General features: G+C 35.6%; 1 protein-coding gene across 4 annotated transcripts in view; it reads right to left on the bottom strand.

Moving 5' to 3' along the window:
• Window positions 1-13,704, bottom strand: part of COPG2 (COPI coat complex subunit gamma 2) — a 129,646-nt gene that overhangs the window by 85,935 nt on the left and 30,007 nt on the right. For all 4 annotated transcript variants that reach the window (XM_045565481.1, XM_045565483.1, XM_045565482.1 and 1 more), the window contains exons 6-8: window positions 3,004-3,079; window positions 1,249-1,341; window positions 211-297 (exon numbers count right to left, since the gene is read on the bottom strand). In XM_045565481.1, coding sequence (XP_045421437.1) covers window positions 211-297; window positions 1,249-1,341; window positions 3,004-3,079 — 256 coding nt within the window. The remainder of the gene's footprint in view (window positions 1-210; window positions 298-1,248; window positions 1,342-3,003; window positions 3,080-13,704) is intronic.

Genomic DNA, 13,704 nt, shown 5'->3' with positions numbered 1-13,704 from the left:
CTAGCTTCTACCAAACACTTGAAGAGCCTATGGCAGTAATCGTGATTAGTGAGATTTCTACTTGAGCATATGCACTAGTAGGCTGCTTAATATGCCAAAGAATTTGCCCTTAGTTAGTGCTTATATGGGGAATCAATATACTGCTCCTAAAATACTGGCTTAAAGAAAGCTGATCCCAAGACATAAACTAATGTGTTTCAATGACAGTACCTGGACCATAATATTATCACTTGATGCAGCTTCTTGGGCTTCATTAATCCAGCGCTTAACCGTATCATAGCTTATCTTCATCATGTGCTAAATAGAGAAAAAAAAAATGAGAGTAGACAATGCATAGTCACTGGAAGTTTAGAAACATGAGTTAGTTTTCTGGAAAATCACTAACAGATATTTCTCCAAAGAAAGAAAACTTTGTAGCTTTGTAGTTTATTTCACATCTCTACTCCTGGGGCAACTGATAAACCAGAAGCATTTTTTCCAATACCTCTTTGCAAAGGTGAGCTCAGAGAGGTACATAAAAGGAAGTAATGGAAAGGGGAAGAAGAGGGAGGGAATGGGTATTCAATAGAATGGTGTTCAAATGTTAACATTATTAAGTTTTACTCCCAGGAAACTCCCCTGGAAGAAAGAGGCAGAATACTAGTATAACCCCTGCTGTAAACAATTATATTCAAGAATCAGAAACTCTTGTGATTCAGATTCCTTAATGCATGCACACACTAGTAACTGATTCCAATCAAATGCAATGAATAAAGGTTTTAGTGAATAAATTTTGTTTTGATGAAAAACAAAGAAAAGCATTACTAAAACAAAGACCACTTGCTGGGACAAAATTCAGATGCGGGACAGGAGACTCTGGATTAAAGGATACATAGGGACACAGGGCACCAAGGAAAGCACAGGACAAAGAGACAAGAGGTAGAAGTGCAGGTCATAAAGGAAGATTTTAAATTAAAGAGAACAACCCTCAGTTTCGTCCTTGTCCTTACCTTAACCTTACCCCCATCTTTATTATGTGTACAATATAACTTTTGGATTCCCCAAACCTTTTAAACATATGAAAATTTTGTTTTTAACTGCCCATTTTAATTGCTCAATGCTTCTCTAGATAAAACACATTTGTATAAAGTAATAGAGATGTATACATATTTTTAACTGTTTCATTTGTAAGAGAATCATAGTGATACTTTGTTTTTGCAACTAGAAACCGTACCAGCATAAGAACTAGGCAGGTGCTTGCTCACTTACTAAGGAAGATACCAGTGCAGAACTGGATACACTGGAGACTTTATCCACAATGGCTTGCTTCATGTATCTTTCAATGGCTTGCAACATTGTTCCCTAATAACATTCAAAAAGAAAAAGCTGTTGAAGCAAAATATTTTCTTGCAAAACTACTACTTCAAATTAATTCACAAAAACCAGTCATATATTTGTTTCTATGCAAACTTTCAGAATGCACTGAAAGGATTACCATATAATACAGTAATAATATCCCACAGGGCAGAACTGAAACTGAGTGGAAGCTTCAAGAAAGAACATTTAAGATTGTATGTTAGGATGACTGTTCAACAATGAAATAAATGTCTCAAGTGGAGAATCCCAGTTTGAAAAAAATATATAAGAAGAGGCTGAAGCTATCAGGGATGTTATAATAAAAAGAGATTTCTATATGGGATGGAGGCTGCTTGCAAAGTCCTGAAGATATACCTCTATGTGAAGGGCATGCATTATACATGGATCCTGAAGCATCCTATAAATCAAATGTAATCACTGATTATCTTTGGTACATAAGAAATTAAATGTGTAATATACTACTATAGTGAGCCCTTGACATGAAGTCCTCTGGAAATAAAGCTCATTTCAATTTTAACTGGAAAAAAGCTTAGCGCATTGGCAAGGTTGTGGCAGATAAATATGATTAAACAGACTGAGATCAATAGTCAGATGAAAAGAGAGTTTTACTGTTAGCACTGGCACAGTTAAGTCATAATTATGCTACCAATTCAATACTCAAAACAAAAACAACCGCAACAAAACAGAAAGGCAGCAAAAAATATTAAACCATTTCTATTACTCCTTCTAGAACCTAGATTTACCAGATTTACAATTTGATCCTGCTCAACCTTTAAAACTTGAGAAGGTTGCAAATATACACATAAAATATATCTAAGCATGAATATATATCTATTAATTACCATTTATTATTAATATTAATATTATTATTTTAGAGACAGGGTCTTGCTATGTTGCCCAGGCTGTAGTTAAACTGCTGGGCTCCTGAGTAGTTGGGACTACAGGCATGTGCCACCCTGCCTGGCCTGTTAGTCAATTTGCTTAGCAATACCTGGCTTGCTCTTCATTTTAACCTGTTCTACTCAAAGTTCCCAGAAAGAGACAGCCTAACATAGTGTATATATATATGATCTCATCCCTCCAGATATAATGGACTGGATCACTGTTAAACACCTGACTTGGACCCAGGTAGATAGATATAAGCTAATGACTTACTGGTGGCTAATCAGATTTTCCCTCTTAGATATTTGAAAGAGGGGGCCTGAATCTAGTACATAATGGATCATCACAGTAAATATCTTAGAAATCTTGCTGCTGAGTTCCTTAGACTTGCCCTATTTCTTGCTCTGATGTATGGTTGTAAGCTTTACCTCAAATTCTGAGAGCTCTGTGTCCTATAATAAAGTTTTTAACATTATTATTAAAATAAATTTGAATGGGTTTTTGTTTCCTGCAATTAATGTGCCCTGACTATAATAACAGTTCATGAGGACAAATATAGAGACAAAATGGACTAATATAAATAAATGAAAGGAAAAAAATCTGAAGAAAAAAAAAACCTGGAGTCACAAAAGCCTTTCTGGTGGACAAGTTTCTCTTACGCTGAAGATTCATGAAATCAGACTAGGAAATCCTACTAAATCTACGCAGCCACCTGGAGATAAACATAGTGTTCCCTTTGATAACTCAGTAAAACAAAGAACTTACATCAGTTATTCTGCAGAGAGCCCTGATGGCCGGGCCTCGGTACACATCTTCCTTTCCAGTCATGTCCTTTGTCAGACTAAGAAAAGTCAAATTAGTTAACATGAGAGCAATTAGAACTTTCTTTCCTGTGGAGTTCACCCCAAGCTAATTTCCAGTTGTCCTCATAATTATCTTAATGCAGCTACTAATTCAACAAATACTAACAGAGCATATTCTTCGTATACAAGCTAAAACTATTGGGGGGAAGACTGTCCTAAATCTTAAGAATACAGAGAGTGATGAGCAAAACAAAGTCCTTTGCCTTCATGGAACTTACATCTTAGTAGGAAGAGAGAGAATAATCATTTTTAAAACCCCACAATTTTAGATACTGATAATTGGTCTTAATGGCATCTGGGAACTTGAAAAAAAATAAAAATAAAAATAAAACAGGGACAATGGTATAGAAAGCCCTAGGCTGACAACCCCCCAAATCCTAAAAACCCATCAGACTAGACATAACTTTTAAAGGAAATTAACAAAAATGATTAACTCATGAGGTATCTCTCTTTCAGGCATAGCTTTCCAAAATGACAGTCATCAACGGCTTCACACCTTTGTGCTAAGCTTCAAAAACAATTAGAGGAGTGTGGGCTGAGCTACAAAATTTCATACTTTAAAGAAGTTTTTAGCCTTTTGCTCTCCCTTCTCTTGTTCTCCGTGCATTTATATTACCCCCAAACTGACTATCAATCTCTCCCCTTCCTCATCTCCTCTCATATAATCCAAAATGGTCTGAGAAACTCTGACTCACTCCGTTAGGAAACCAAGAGGAAAAAGTTGTGAATAAATGATATCCCTTCAACTGCTTTCTTTTTCCAATTATAAAAGTAATTCATTCATTCAAATGTAACAATACATTTCAAAATACTAATAAATTCAGACATGCATCATTAATGAGTGCTAAAACTGCTGCATAAAAGAATGTTGGGGAAACAGATATTCCCCAACAGTCTCCCAGTAAAATATTCAGTTAATTTTAGTGAAACTAGTTTGGCAGGAATCCATATTATTGTTTTTTTCCCAGACGGTAGCCATTATCCTAAGTTAATGGTTCTTTTTAAATTTTTGCATTGATTGAAAAATGTCACCTTTTTATATACCCAGATTTTTACACTGAATGGAAATGTCATCTTTTATATACTAAATTCATATATAAGTACTTTATAAATATGCAAAATGAAGATTAACTGTCCTGAATTATTAATATAGTGTCAAAGTACATAAGCCAAATATCACAAAAAATGCAAATAGAAACAACATAGTATCAGCCCATGTTATAAAAAGAAGGAAAAACCTGAGTATAAAGGATATGAGTAATATACTTTACAAAGATTAATTAATACTTAAGAAAACTACATCTTTATAATAGAAAAGTCACCTTTACAAGCATTCATGGAACACTTACAAAGTATTCAACATTCAGCCCCTGAAAACCCCTTAATTCCAGAAAGATTATGTATAATAGTAGAGACTATATTCTTTCATTAAAAATACAATCAAACTATATTTGATATATCTAGGTATTATTTGTTCTTTAACTGGGATGAGATGATATCTCATTGTAGTTGCATTTCTCTGATGACTAATGATGCTGAGCACTTTTTCACACACCTCTTGGCCACTTGTATGTCTTCTCTTGAGACATGTCTATTCAGATCCTTTGACCATATTGTAATTGGATTATTTGATTTTTTTTCCTGTTGAGTTGTTGGAGCTCCTTACATATTCTTGTTATTAATACCTTGTCAGATGGGTAGTTTACAAATACATTCTCCCATTTTGTGGGTTGTCTCTTCACTCGGTTGTTTCCTTTGTTGTGTAGAAGCTTTTCAGCTTGACACCATCCTATTTGTCCAATTTTGCTTTGGTTGCCTATGCTTTGGGGGTATTATTCAAGAAGTCCTTGCCCACACCAGTGTCTTGAAGCATTTTCCCAACGTTTTCTTTTAGCAGTTTCAGGTCTTAGATTTAAGTCTTTAATCCATTTTGATTTGACTTTTGTATATGGCAAGAGATAAGGATCTGGTTTGATTCTTCTGCATATGGATGTCCAGTTTTCCCAGCACCATTTATTGAAGAGACTGTTTTTTCCCCACTGGATGTTCTTGGTACCTTTGTCAAAGATAAGTTCACTACAGATGTGTGGATTTATTTCTGGGTTCTCTATTCTATTCCATTGCTCTATATGTCTGTTTTTATGCCAGTACCATGCTGTTTTAGTTACTACAGCTCTGTAGTATAATCTGAAGTCAGATAATGTGACTCCTCCAGCTTTGCTCCGTTTGCTCAGGATGGCTTTGGCTATTCTGGGTCTTTCGGGGTTCCATACAAATTTTAGGATTATTTTTTTCTATTTCTGTGAAGAATGCCATTGGTATTTTGATGGGGATCTGTAGATTGCTTTGAAGCATGGACATTTTAACAATATTGATTCTTCCAATCCATGGGCATGAAATATCTTTCCATTTTTTATATCCTGTTCTATTTCTTTCATCAATGTTTTATAGTTTTAATTATAGAGATCTTGAATTTCTTTGGTTAAGTTTATCCCTAAGTATTTCACTTTACTTGTAGCTCTCATAAATGGGATTACTTTCTTGATTTCTTTTTCAGATTGTTTACTGTTGGCATATAGAAATGGTATTGATTTTTGTATGTTGATTTTGTATCCTGCAACTTTACTGAATTTATCAGCTTTAATAGTTTTTTTGTGGAGTCTTTAGGTTTCCCTAGATATAAGATCACATCTTCGCAAACAAGGATAATTTCATACTTTATTTTCATTATTATTATATATTTATTTGAGATAGAGTCTTGTTCTGTCACCCCAGCTAGAGTGCAGTGGCATCATCATAGTTCACTGCAACCTCAAACACCTGGGCTCAAAAGATCCTCCTGCCTCAGCCTTCCAACTAGCTAAGATTACAGGCATGTGCCACCACGCTTGGCTAATTTTTGTACTTTTCTGTAGAGACGGGGTCTCACTCTTGCTCAGGCTGGTCTCAAATTTCTGACCTCAAGCAATCCTCCTGCCTCAGCCTCCAAGAGTGCTAGGATCACAGGCATGAGCCACCACATCCGGGCTGTATTTCTTTTAAATAGGCAATGTTTTGTGTTAATTCTGTCAATTTGTTTTGTGTTATATCTCTATTCCTTTGTTTCTTATGTGGCAGTGCTGTCCAATAAAGTTTTCTGCAATGATGGAAATGTTTTACATCATTCAATCCAGTAGCCACAAGCTTCATGTGGCAATTGAGCACCTGAATTGTAGCTAGCATCACTAATGAACTGATTTTTATTAATAATTCTACTTAATTTTAATTAATGTTCATTATAATTTAAGTAGCCATATATAGCTAATAGCTATCTTATTGGACAATACAGCTATAGGAGCTGTGTTTTGTTTTGCTAAGTGTATGTATTTTCTTTCTGAAATATGGAAGATTTAGTTCTTTTTGTGGCTGCCATAAAAACTTTAGATAAAATAGTTGAGCTATGAAAGCTAAGAAAATTTATGCATATAAACTTTCTCCTCTTTCATCTGCCCCATCTCTCTCTCTATTTTTATTAGTATGATTCTGTTTGCATTATCATATAACATTTATAGTCTATCTTTAATCATACTTCCTACAGTGGTTTAACCTTACTTCTATGATTAAATAAGTTCAATGCTCACTGCTAACTCATTTCCCATAACCTCTCTATCACAGAATTAACTTCTGGATTACTATAACTTGAATTTTTAATTTCATTTTTCAAGAAAAGTTCATAGGTGTTATGGTCCCTGAATTCTTTTAAGTCTGAAAGTCTGCTTATTGTCCTTGTACTTGAATGACCGACCACCTGCTTAGCTATACTATTCTTGGATCTCATGTTCTTTTTCTTAAAACTTTGCAGACACTACCCCCATTCTTTTCTGACACTGAAAATTGCCATGAATAGCTGAAGCCAGACTCAATTTTTCTCACTTTTAAATAACTAGCTTTTTCTGCTGGTGAGGATGTAGAGAGATAGGAACACTCTTACACTGCTGGTGGGACTGCAAATTAATACAACCTCTGTGGAAAATAATTTGGAGATACCTCAAAGAATTAAAAATAGAAATACCATTTGATCCAGCAATAGCACTACTAGGCATCTACCCAAAGGAACAAAAGGCATTCTATAATAAAGACATCTGCACTCGAATGTTTATAGCAGCACAATTCACTATTGCAAGGATGTGGAAACAATGCAAGTGCCCTTCAATGCATGAGTGGATTACTAAAATATGGTATATGTATACTATGGAATACTACTTAATTACAAAAAACAATGGTGATCTAGCACCTCTTATATTATCCCAGATAGGGCTTGAGCCCATCCTCCGAAGTGAGGTATCACAAGAATGGAAGAATGAATGCCACATGTACTCACCATCAAATTGGCACTAACTGATCAACATTAAGGTGCTCACATGGTAGTAATATTCATTGGGGGTTGGGGGATGGGGGTGGGTGAACTCACAACTAATGGATGCAGTGAGCACTGTATGGGGGAAGGGCATGCCTCTAATCCTGGCTTGGGTGAGGCAAAGTCATAACATGTAACCAAAACATTTATACCCCCATAATATCCTGAAATAAAAAAAAAAGAATTCTTTGTTTCTCTCCATAGTACACACAAACTAACCAAGATGCATCTTGGTGTTGGTCATTCTGTTACAATTTTTGTTGTAATATAGTAAGCTATTATAACATGTGGATTTCTTTCTTCATATGTCAGAAAAATTTTCTTCTCTTTTCACCTTTGAATGTTTTATTTATCTATAAATTGGGTTTCTACTTCAATGTTGAAAGGTTTGCCCTCTCACCATTATTAAATTGCTTTAATCTTTTTCTTTTTGTTCTGCATTTCAATGAATAGTCTATCATATGTCAGGCACTATTTCAGACACTTAGAATACTTCAGTAAGCAAAAGAGACAAAGATTCTTGCCCTCAACAAGCATATATTCTGATAGGGGACAATCTAGTAAATATTTTAGGCTTTATAGGTTATATGACCTCCTCACAACTACTCAATTTTGCTGCTGTAGCATAAAAGCAGCCATGCACAATACATGCACAAGCCTCTGGACCACAGAGTAGAGCTCATAGTCACTGAGGATTATTTCCAAACCTTTAAACCTAAAGGAGTATGCCTGATTAGATTTTAAAACTGTTTGATACTGGTGATTCCTTTCTTTCTTTCCAAATTTTTCTCCCTTTTGGAATGGAAATGTATATAATTGTTATTCCATGCCTGTATCTCCACTGTATTTTGGGAGTATATAACTCATTTTCTAATTTCACAGGTCCATAGATGAAGAGGAATTCTGCTCCAGGATGAATCATATCCAGAAACTCACCTATCATGATTTAGAAGAAGAGATTTGGGACTTTTGAGCTCTGACATTTAATGAGATTTTGGACTTGAGTAGATGTAATAGGTTTAGACTTTGGAAGATATTATAATACAATGAATGTATTTTGCATATAGGATGGATGTAAACCTCTGGGGACCAGAGGGAGTACTGTAGTAAGCTAAATAATAGCTCCCAAAGACATCAAGGTCCCATTCCCTGGAACTTGTAAATTTACCTTATGTGGCAAAAGGTACTTTGCAGATATGATTAAATTAAAGACTGAGACAGAGAGGTTATACTAGATTATTTGAGTGGACCCTAAATGTAATCACAAGTGTCTTTATAAGAGCAAAGCTGAGGATGATCTGACACAGGAAGTAGGAGATGTGACATGAAGCAAGAGGCTGTAATGATGGAAAGAAGTTAGGATTCTAGACATGCAGGCAGTCTCCAGCAGCTAAAGGCAAGAAAACAGATACTCCCCCAGAGCTTCTAAGAAGGAATCAGCTCTGCCCAAACCTCTGACTTTAGTCCAGTAAAACTAGCCTCTAGAACTAGCCTCCAGAACTATAAAAGAATAGTTTGTGTTGTTTTAAGCCACCAGGTTGGTTGTTTAAGTTACCAACTTTGTGGTAACTCATTACAGCAGCATTAGAAAACGAATACACAGGGTTGACACACTTTTTCTGAAAAAGGCACTAAATATTTTAGACTAGTTTGCATTTCCTCTTTCACTTAGGAATTATTTAAAAGGAGATTTTAAAGTCTCCCGATGAAGGGTCCTTTTGTTTTTGTTAATAAATTCCACTTTTATTGTATTGTGCTCCAAAATGTTGTTTGCAATATTTCTACTTTATGGAAATCATTGATGTTTTGTCAACTAATAATAAATTTTTCTGAATGTTCTCAGGGCACTTCAGAAGAATGTATCTTCTGGATTATCAGGGTGAAGCATCTAATATATATGTACAAAAGGTCTACCCTACTGATACATTTGTTTTGATTGTCTGTATCTCCTACTTACTTTTTGTCTACTTGATCTCTCTTGTATTGTAAGTGAGTTAATAAAGTGAGTTAATTAACAATAATCTATTGTTCACGTGTTTGTATCTGTATCTCTTTGCATCTCCCATGGTTTCTGTTTCATAAAGGTTGTGTTATTTCTTGCATAATTATAAGTATTATATTTTTATTTTGGATTATGGCTTTATTCATTACAAAGTGTCCTTCTTTGTCATGTTCAATGCTTTTAGCCTTGAGTTCTGCTTTGTGCGGCATCTGCTTTACTTTTTTTTCTGCTTTCCTATTATATTTTTGTTTATCCTTTCATTTTTTGCCTCTCCGAATCACTATAAGTGTTTCTCTTGCATAAAGTATTACTGAGTTTTGTGAGCCAAATGGAAATTTTTTCTTTTATAATAATATATGAGTTTAACCCATTCACATTTACCATCATAACTGACACATTTGATTTCAACTGTACTATAATCATCTATATCAGCGGTCCCCAACTTTTTTGGCACCAGGGAACCAGTTTCATGGAAGACAATTTTTCCATGGGCAGTGGGGGAGCAGAGCTCAGGAGGTGATGTGAGCAATGGGGAGCAGCTGTACAGACAGATGAAGCTTCCCTTGCTTGCCCTACTCACTTCTTGCTGTGCAGGGCGTGGGGGAGGTGCATTCCTAAGTTCATGGAAGACAACTTTCAACTTTTCCGTGGACCGGGAGTTGGGCAGGAGATCTCTGCAGCCTGGTCCCTAACAGGCTGTGTACCGGTACCAGTTTGCAGCCTGGAGGTTGGGGACTACAGATCTATATTATATGTATTCTGTATACTTGTTATGCTTCTGTCTCTAAGACACGTGCATTCTTTGCCCTTATATTTTAATTATTGGTATTTAGGAAGATTTGTATTTTTTTCCTAGAGAATATATCTTTGTAAATAAACCTATTTTGATGATCTTAGTGTCCTGTGCTTTTTTTTTTTAATTTCAGAATATTACAGGGGTACACGCGTTTTGGTTACATAATTTGCTTTAGTACAGTTTGAGTCAAAGTTACATGTGTGCTCTTCACCCAGATAGTGTGTGTCGTACCCATTAGGTGTGAATTCATCCACCCCTTCTCCCCCTCCTACCTACTTGATTTCCGTTGAGTTTTACTTCCATATGTGCACATAAGTGTTGACTGATAGCTCCAATTTAGCACTGAGTACATGTGGTGTCTGTTTTTCTATTCTTACTATACTTCACTTAGATGAATGGTCTCCAGTCCATCCAGGTGGTTACAAAAGATACTAGATTGCCACTTTGTTATGGCTGAGTAGTACTCCATGGTATACATATACCACATTTTATTAATGTACTCATGGATTAGTGGGCACTTGTATTGTTTCCACATCTTTGCAATTGTGAATTGTGCTGCTATAAACGTTCCAGTGCAGATGCCTTTGATAGAATGTCTTTTTTCCCTTTGGGTAGATGTCCAGTAATGGGATTGCTGGACCAAATGGTAGTTCTACTTTTAGCTCTTTGAGATACCTCCATATTACTTTACACAGAGGTTGTACTAGTTCGTAGTCCCACCAGCAGTGTATGAGTGTTCCTATCTCTCCACATCCATGCCAACATTTATTGTTTTGGGACTTTTTGATGAAAGCCATTCTCACTGGAGTTAAGTGATATTTCATTGTGGTTTTGATTTACATTTCCATGATGATTAGAGATGTTGAGCATTTTTTCATGTTTGTTGGCCATTAGTCTGTCTTGTTTTCAAAAGTTTCTGTTCATGTCTTTTGCCCATTTTTTAATGGGGTTTTTTGACTTTTTCTTGCTGATTTTCTTGAGTTCTATATAGATTCTAGTTATTAACCCGTTATCAGATGTGCAGCATGCGAATATTTTCTCACATTTTGTAGGCTGTTTGCTCTCATGATGGTTTCCTTGGCTGTGCAGAAGCTTTTTAATTCGATCAGGTCCCATTTATTTGTTTTTGCTGTTGCTGTGATTGCTTTTGGGGTCTTCTTCATAAATTCTTTGCCTAGGTTGATATCCGTAAGAGTTTTCCCAATATTTTCTTCTAGAATTCTTACAGTTTCATGTGTTAGGTTTAAGTTTGTTATCCATCATGAATTAATTTTTGTGATTGGTAAGAGGCGTGGATCTGGTTTCAGTCTTCTACATGTGGCTATCCAGTTTTCCCAGCACCATTTATTGAATAGGGATTCTTTAAGAGAGAAAATGGATTATCCCTTGTTTAACTCATGCAACAAACTTTAACTGCACGACTAATACGCACAAGGCACTTCCCCAGGTATTGATGATACAAAGTTATGTAAGACATGGTTCTTGTTCTCAAGGAGCTAATAGTCCAGAGGGCAGAAAAATGTACAAACAAATAATTACAGTACAATGTATTAAATACTAAAACAGAGGTAAAAATAAAGTGCTATAGGGACAATAGAGGAGACAATGACTAATCTGTCAAGAACAGGGAAGTCAGTGTCTTTAATGATATGTATTTGAGCTATATAGAAAAGGAAATAGAATAATTCCAGGCACAGGGTCTGTCTACATGTGCAAAGATACAGGGTATCAAATAGCATGATGAGTTTGGGGAATAACAATAACATTGATATGAACCCCAGGGAATACCAGTATTTAGAGGACAGGCAAAAGAAAAGCAGCTACTTCAGAAGAAGAATAAAATAGAGTAAACAGAGATGAGAAGAAATTCAGGACTAAGGTTTTTGAAAGCCAAAGATGGTAGAACTCCAGGAAGTATTTAACCATGTCAAAACTGGGAGACAGGTCAAATAAAATGTAGACTGAGAATTTGGATTTTGTAATTAAGAGGTTACTGGAGATCTTTGAGAAAGGAGTTTCACAACAGAGGTGGCTAAGTCAGATTATAACAGTATTATACATAACAGGATCTCATTTCCTTTCTTGTGCTAAACCAAGTCCTGGAAGTAACCCCTCTGAAGTAATCATTCAGGCACAGCTGCACCATACAAATGGGAAAGCTGTTTTAGGGTTGTATATTTCTTACCAAGTAAGTGAATGTAGCTACTTAGTCCCCTCAGGAACCTCAAAGTATTTTCCTCCCTCTACCCAAATCCACACATTACCCCCATAATTGATTTCAAAACTGCCTGCCTGATAATGGTTTCTACAACTCATTTATTTCTTCCTCAATCATGTCCCATGAACTGTTCATTTGATTTTCTGAAAGTACAGATGTAACTGACCACAGACTGACACCCATTCCCCACACTACTCCCTAATGTGAGTGATGGATCATTCCTCAGGACTTAATTCCAGAATTCTAAGCAATCTTCAGATGTAGAGTTTCACTAAGTGGGTTCGCCTTCTATAAATGGGTAGAACAGTATCATCAGATTGTCAATATACTTGACTATCCTTAAGCCACTCATTAAATCTCCATGTTTTTTTTTAAACTAAGTTGTAATTTAAACACAGTAAAAAATGGACAACTTAAGTGTTCAGTTAGATCAGTTTTGGCAATTGTGATCACTCCTGTAACCATCCAAAACAAAATACTGAACATTTCAAGCACCTCAGAAAGTTCCCTCTTGCCCATTTTGATCAATTTCCAACTCACCAGACTTCTGGTTTCATCACCAGAGATGAGTTTTGGCTGTTCTTGGAGTTTATATAAATAGAATCATCCAGCATATATTCTTTTATGTCTATTTTCTTTTGTCCCAACATAATGTTCTAGAAGTTTATTCATGTTGTTGCCTGAATCAGCAATTTGTCCCTTTTTATTGCTGAGTAGTAAATAGTCAATTGCATGAATATATCACAATTTGTTTATCCATTCTCCTATTTGGGGCATTTGGGTTGTTTCCAGTTTAGGGTTATCACAAATAAAGCTACCATGAAATTCCTGTACGGTCTTTTTTGTGACCATATGTTTTCATTTTCCTTGGAAAAATACCTAGAAGTGTTACTACTGGTCACAGGGTAGGTATATGTTTAACTTTATTAAGAAATTGCCAAACCTTTTCTAAGGTGGTTGTATCATTTTACATTCATATTTACAGTGTATGAGAGTTTCAATTGTTCTATATACTCAGTATTGGAGTAGGCTTTGTGATTTTGGTATTCTCAGGCTTTCTTACTTTAACCATTTTAGTGGGTATGGTATGATATCTCATTAAGGTTTTAATTTGCATTTCCCTGATGACTAATAATGTTGAGAAAATTGTGCTTATTGGCCATTTGTATATATTCTTTTGTGAAGGGTCTG

This window comes from Lemur catta, chromosome 11, assembly GCF_020740605.2.
Source record: "Lemur catta isolate mLemCat1 chromosome 11, mLemCat1.pri, whole genome shotgun sequence".
In the NCBI taxonomy this organism is placed as follows: domain Eukaryota; kingdom Metazoa; phylum Chordata; class Mammalia; order Primates; family Lemuridae; genus Lemur; species Lemur catta.
The sequence above is the reverse complement of the archived record's forward strand: the minus strand, read 5'-3'. Positions and strand labels throughout refer to the sequence as shown.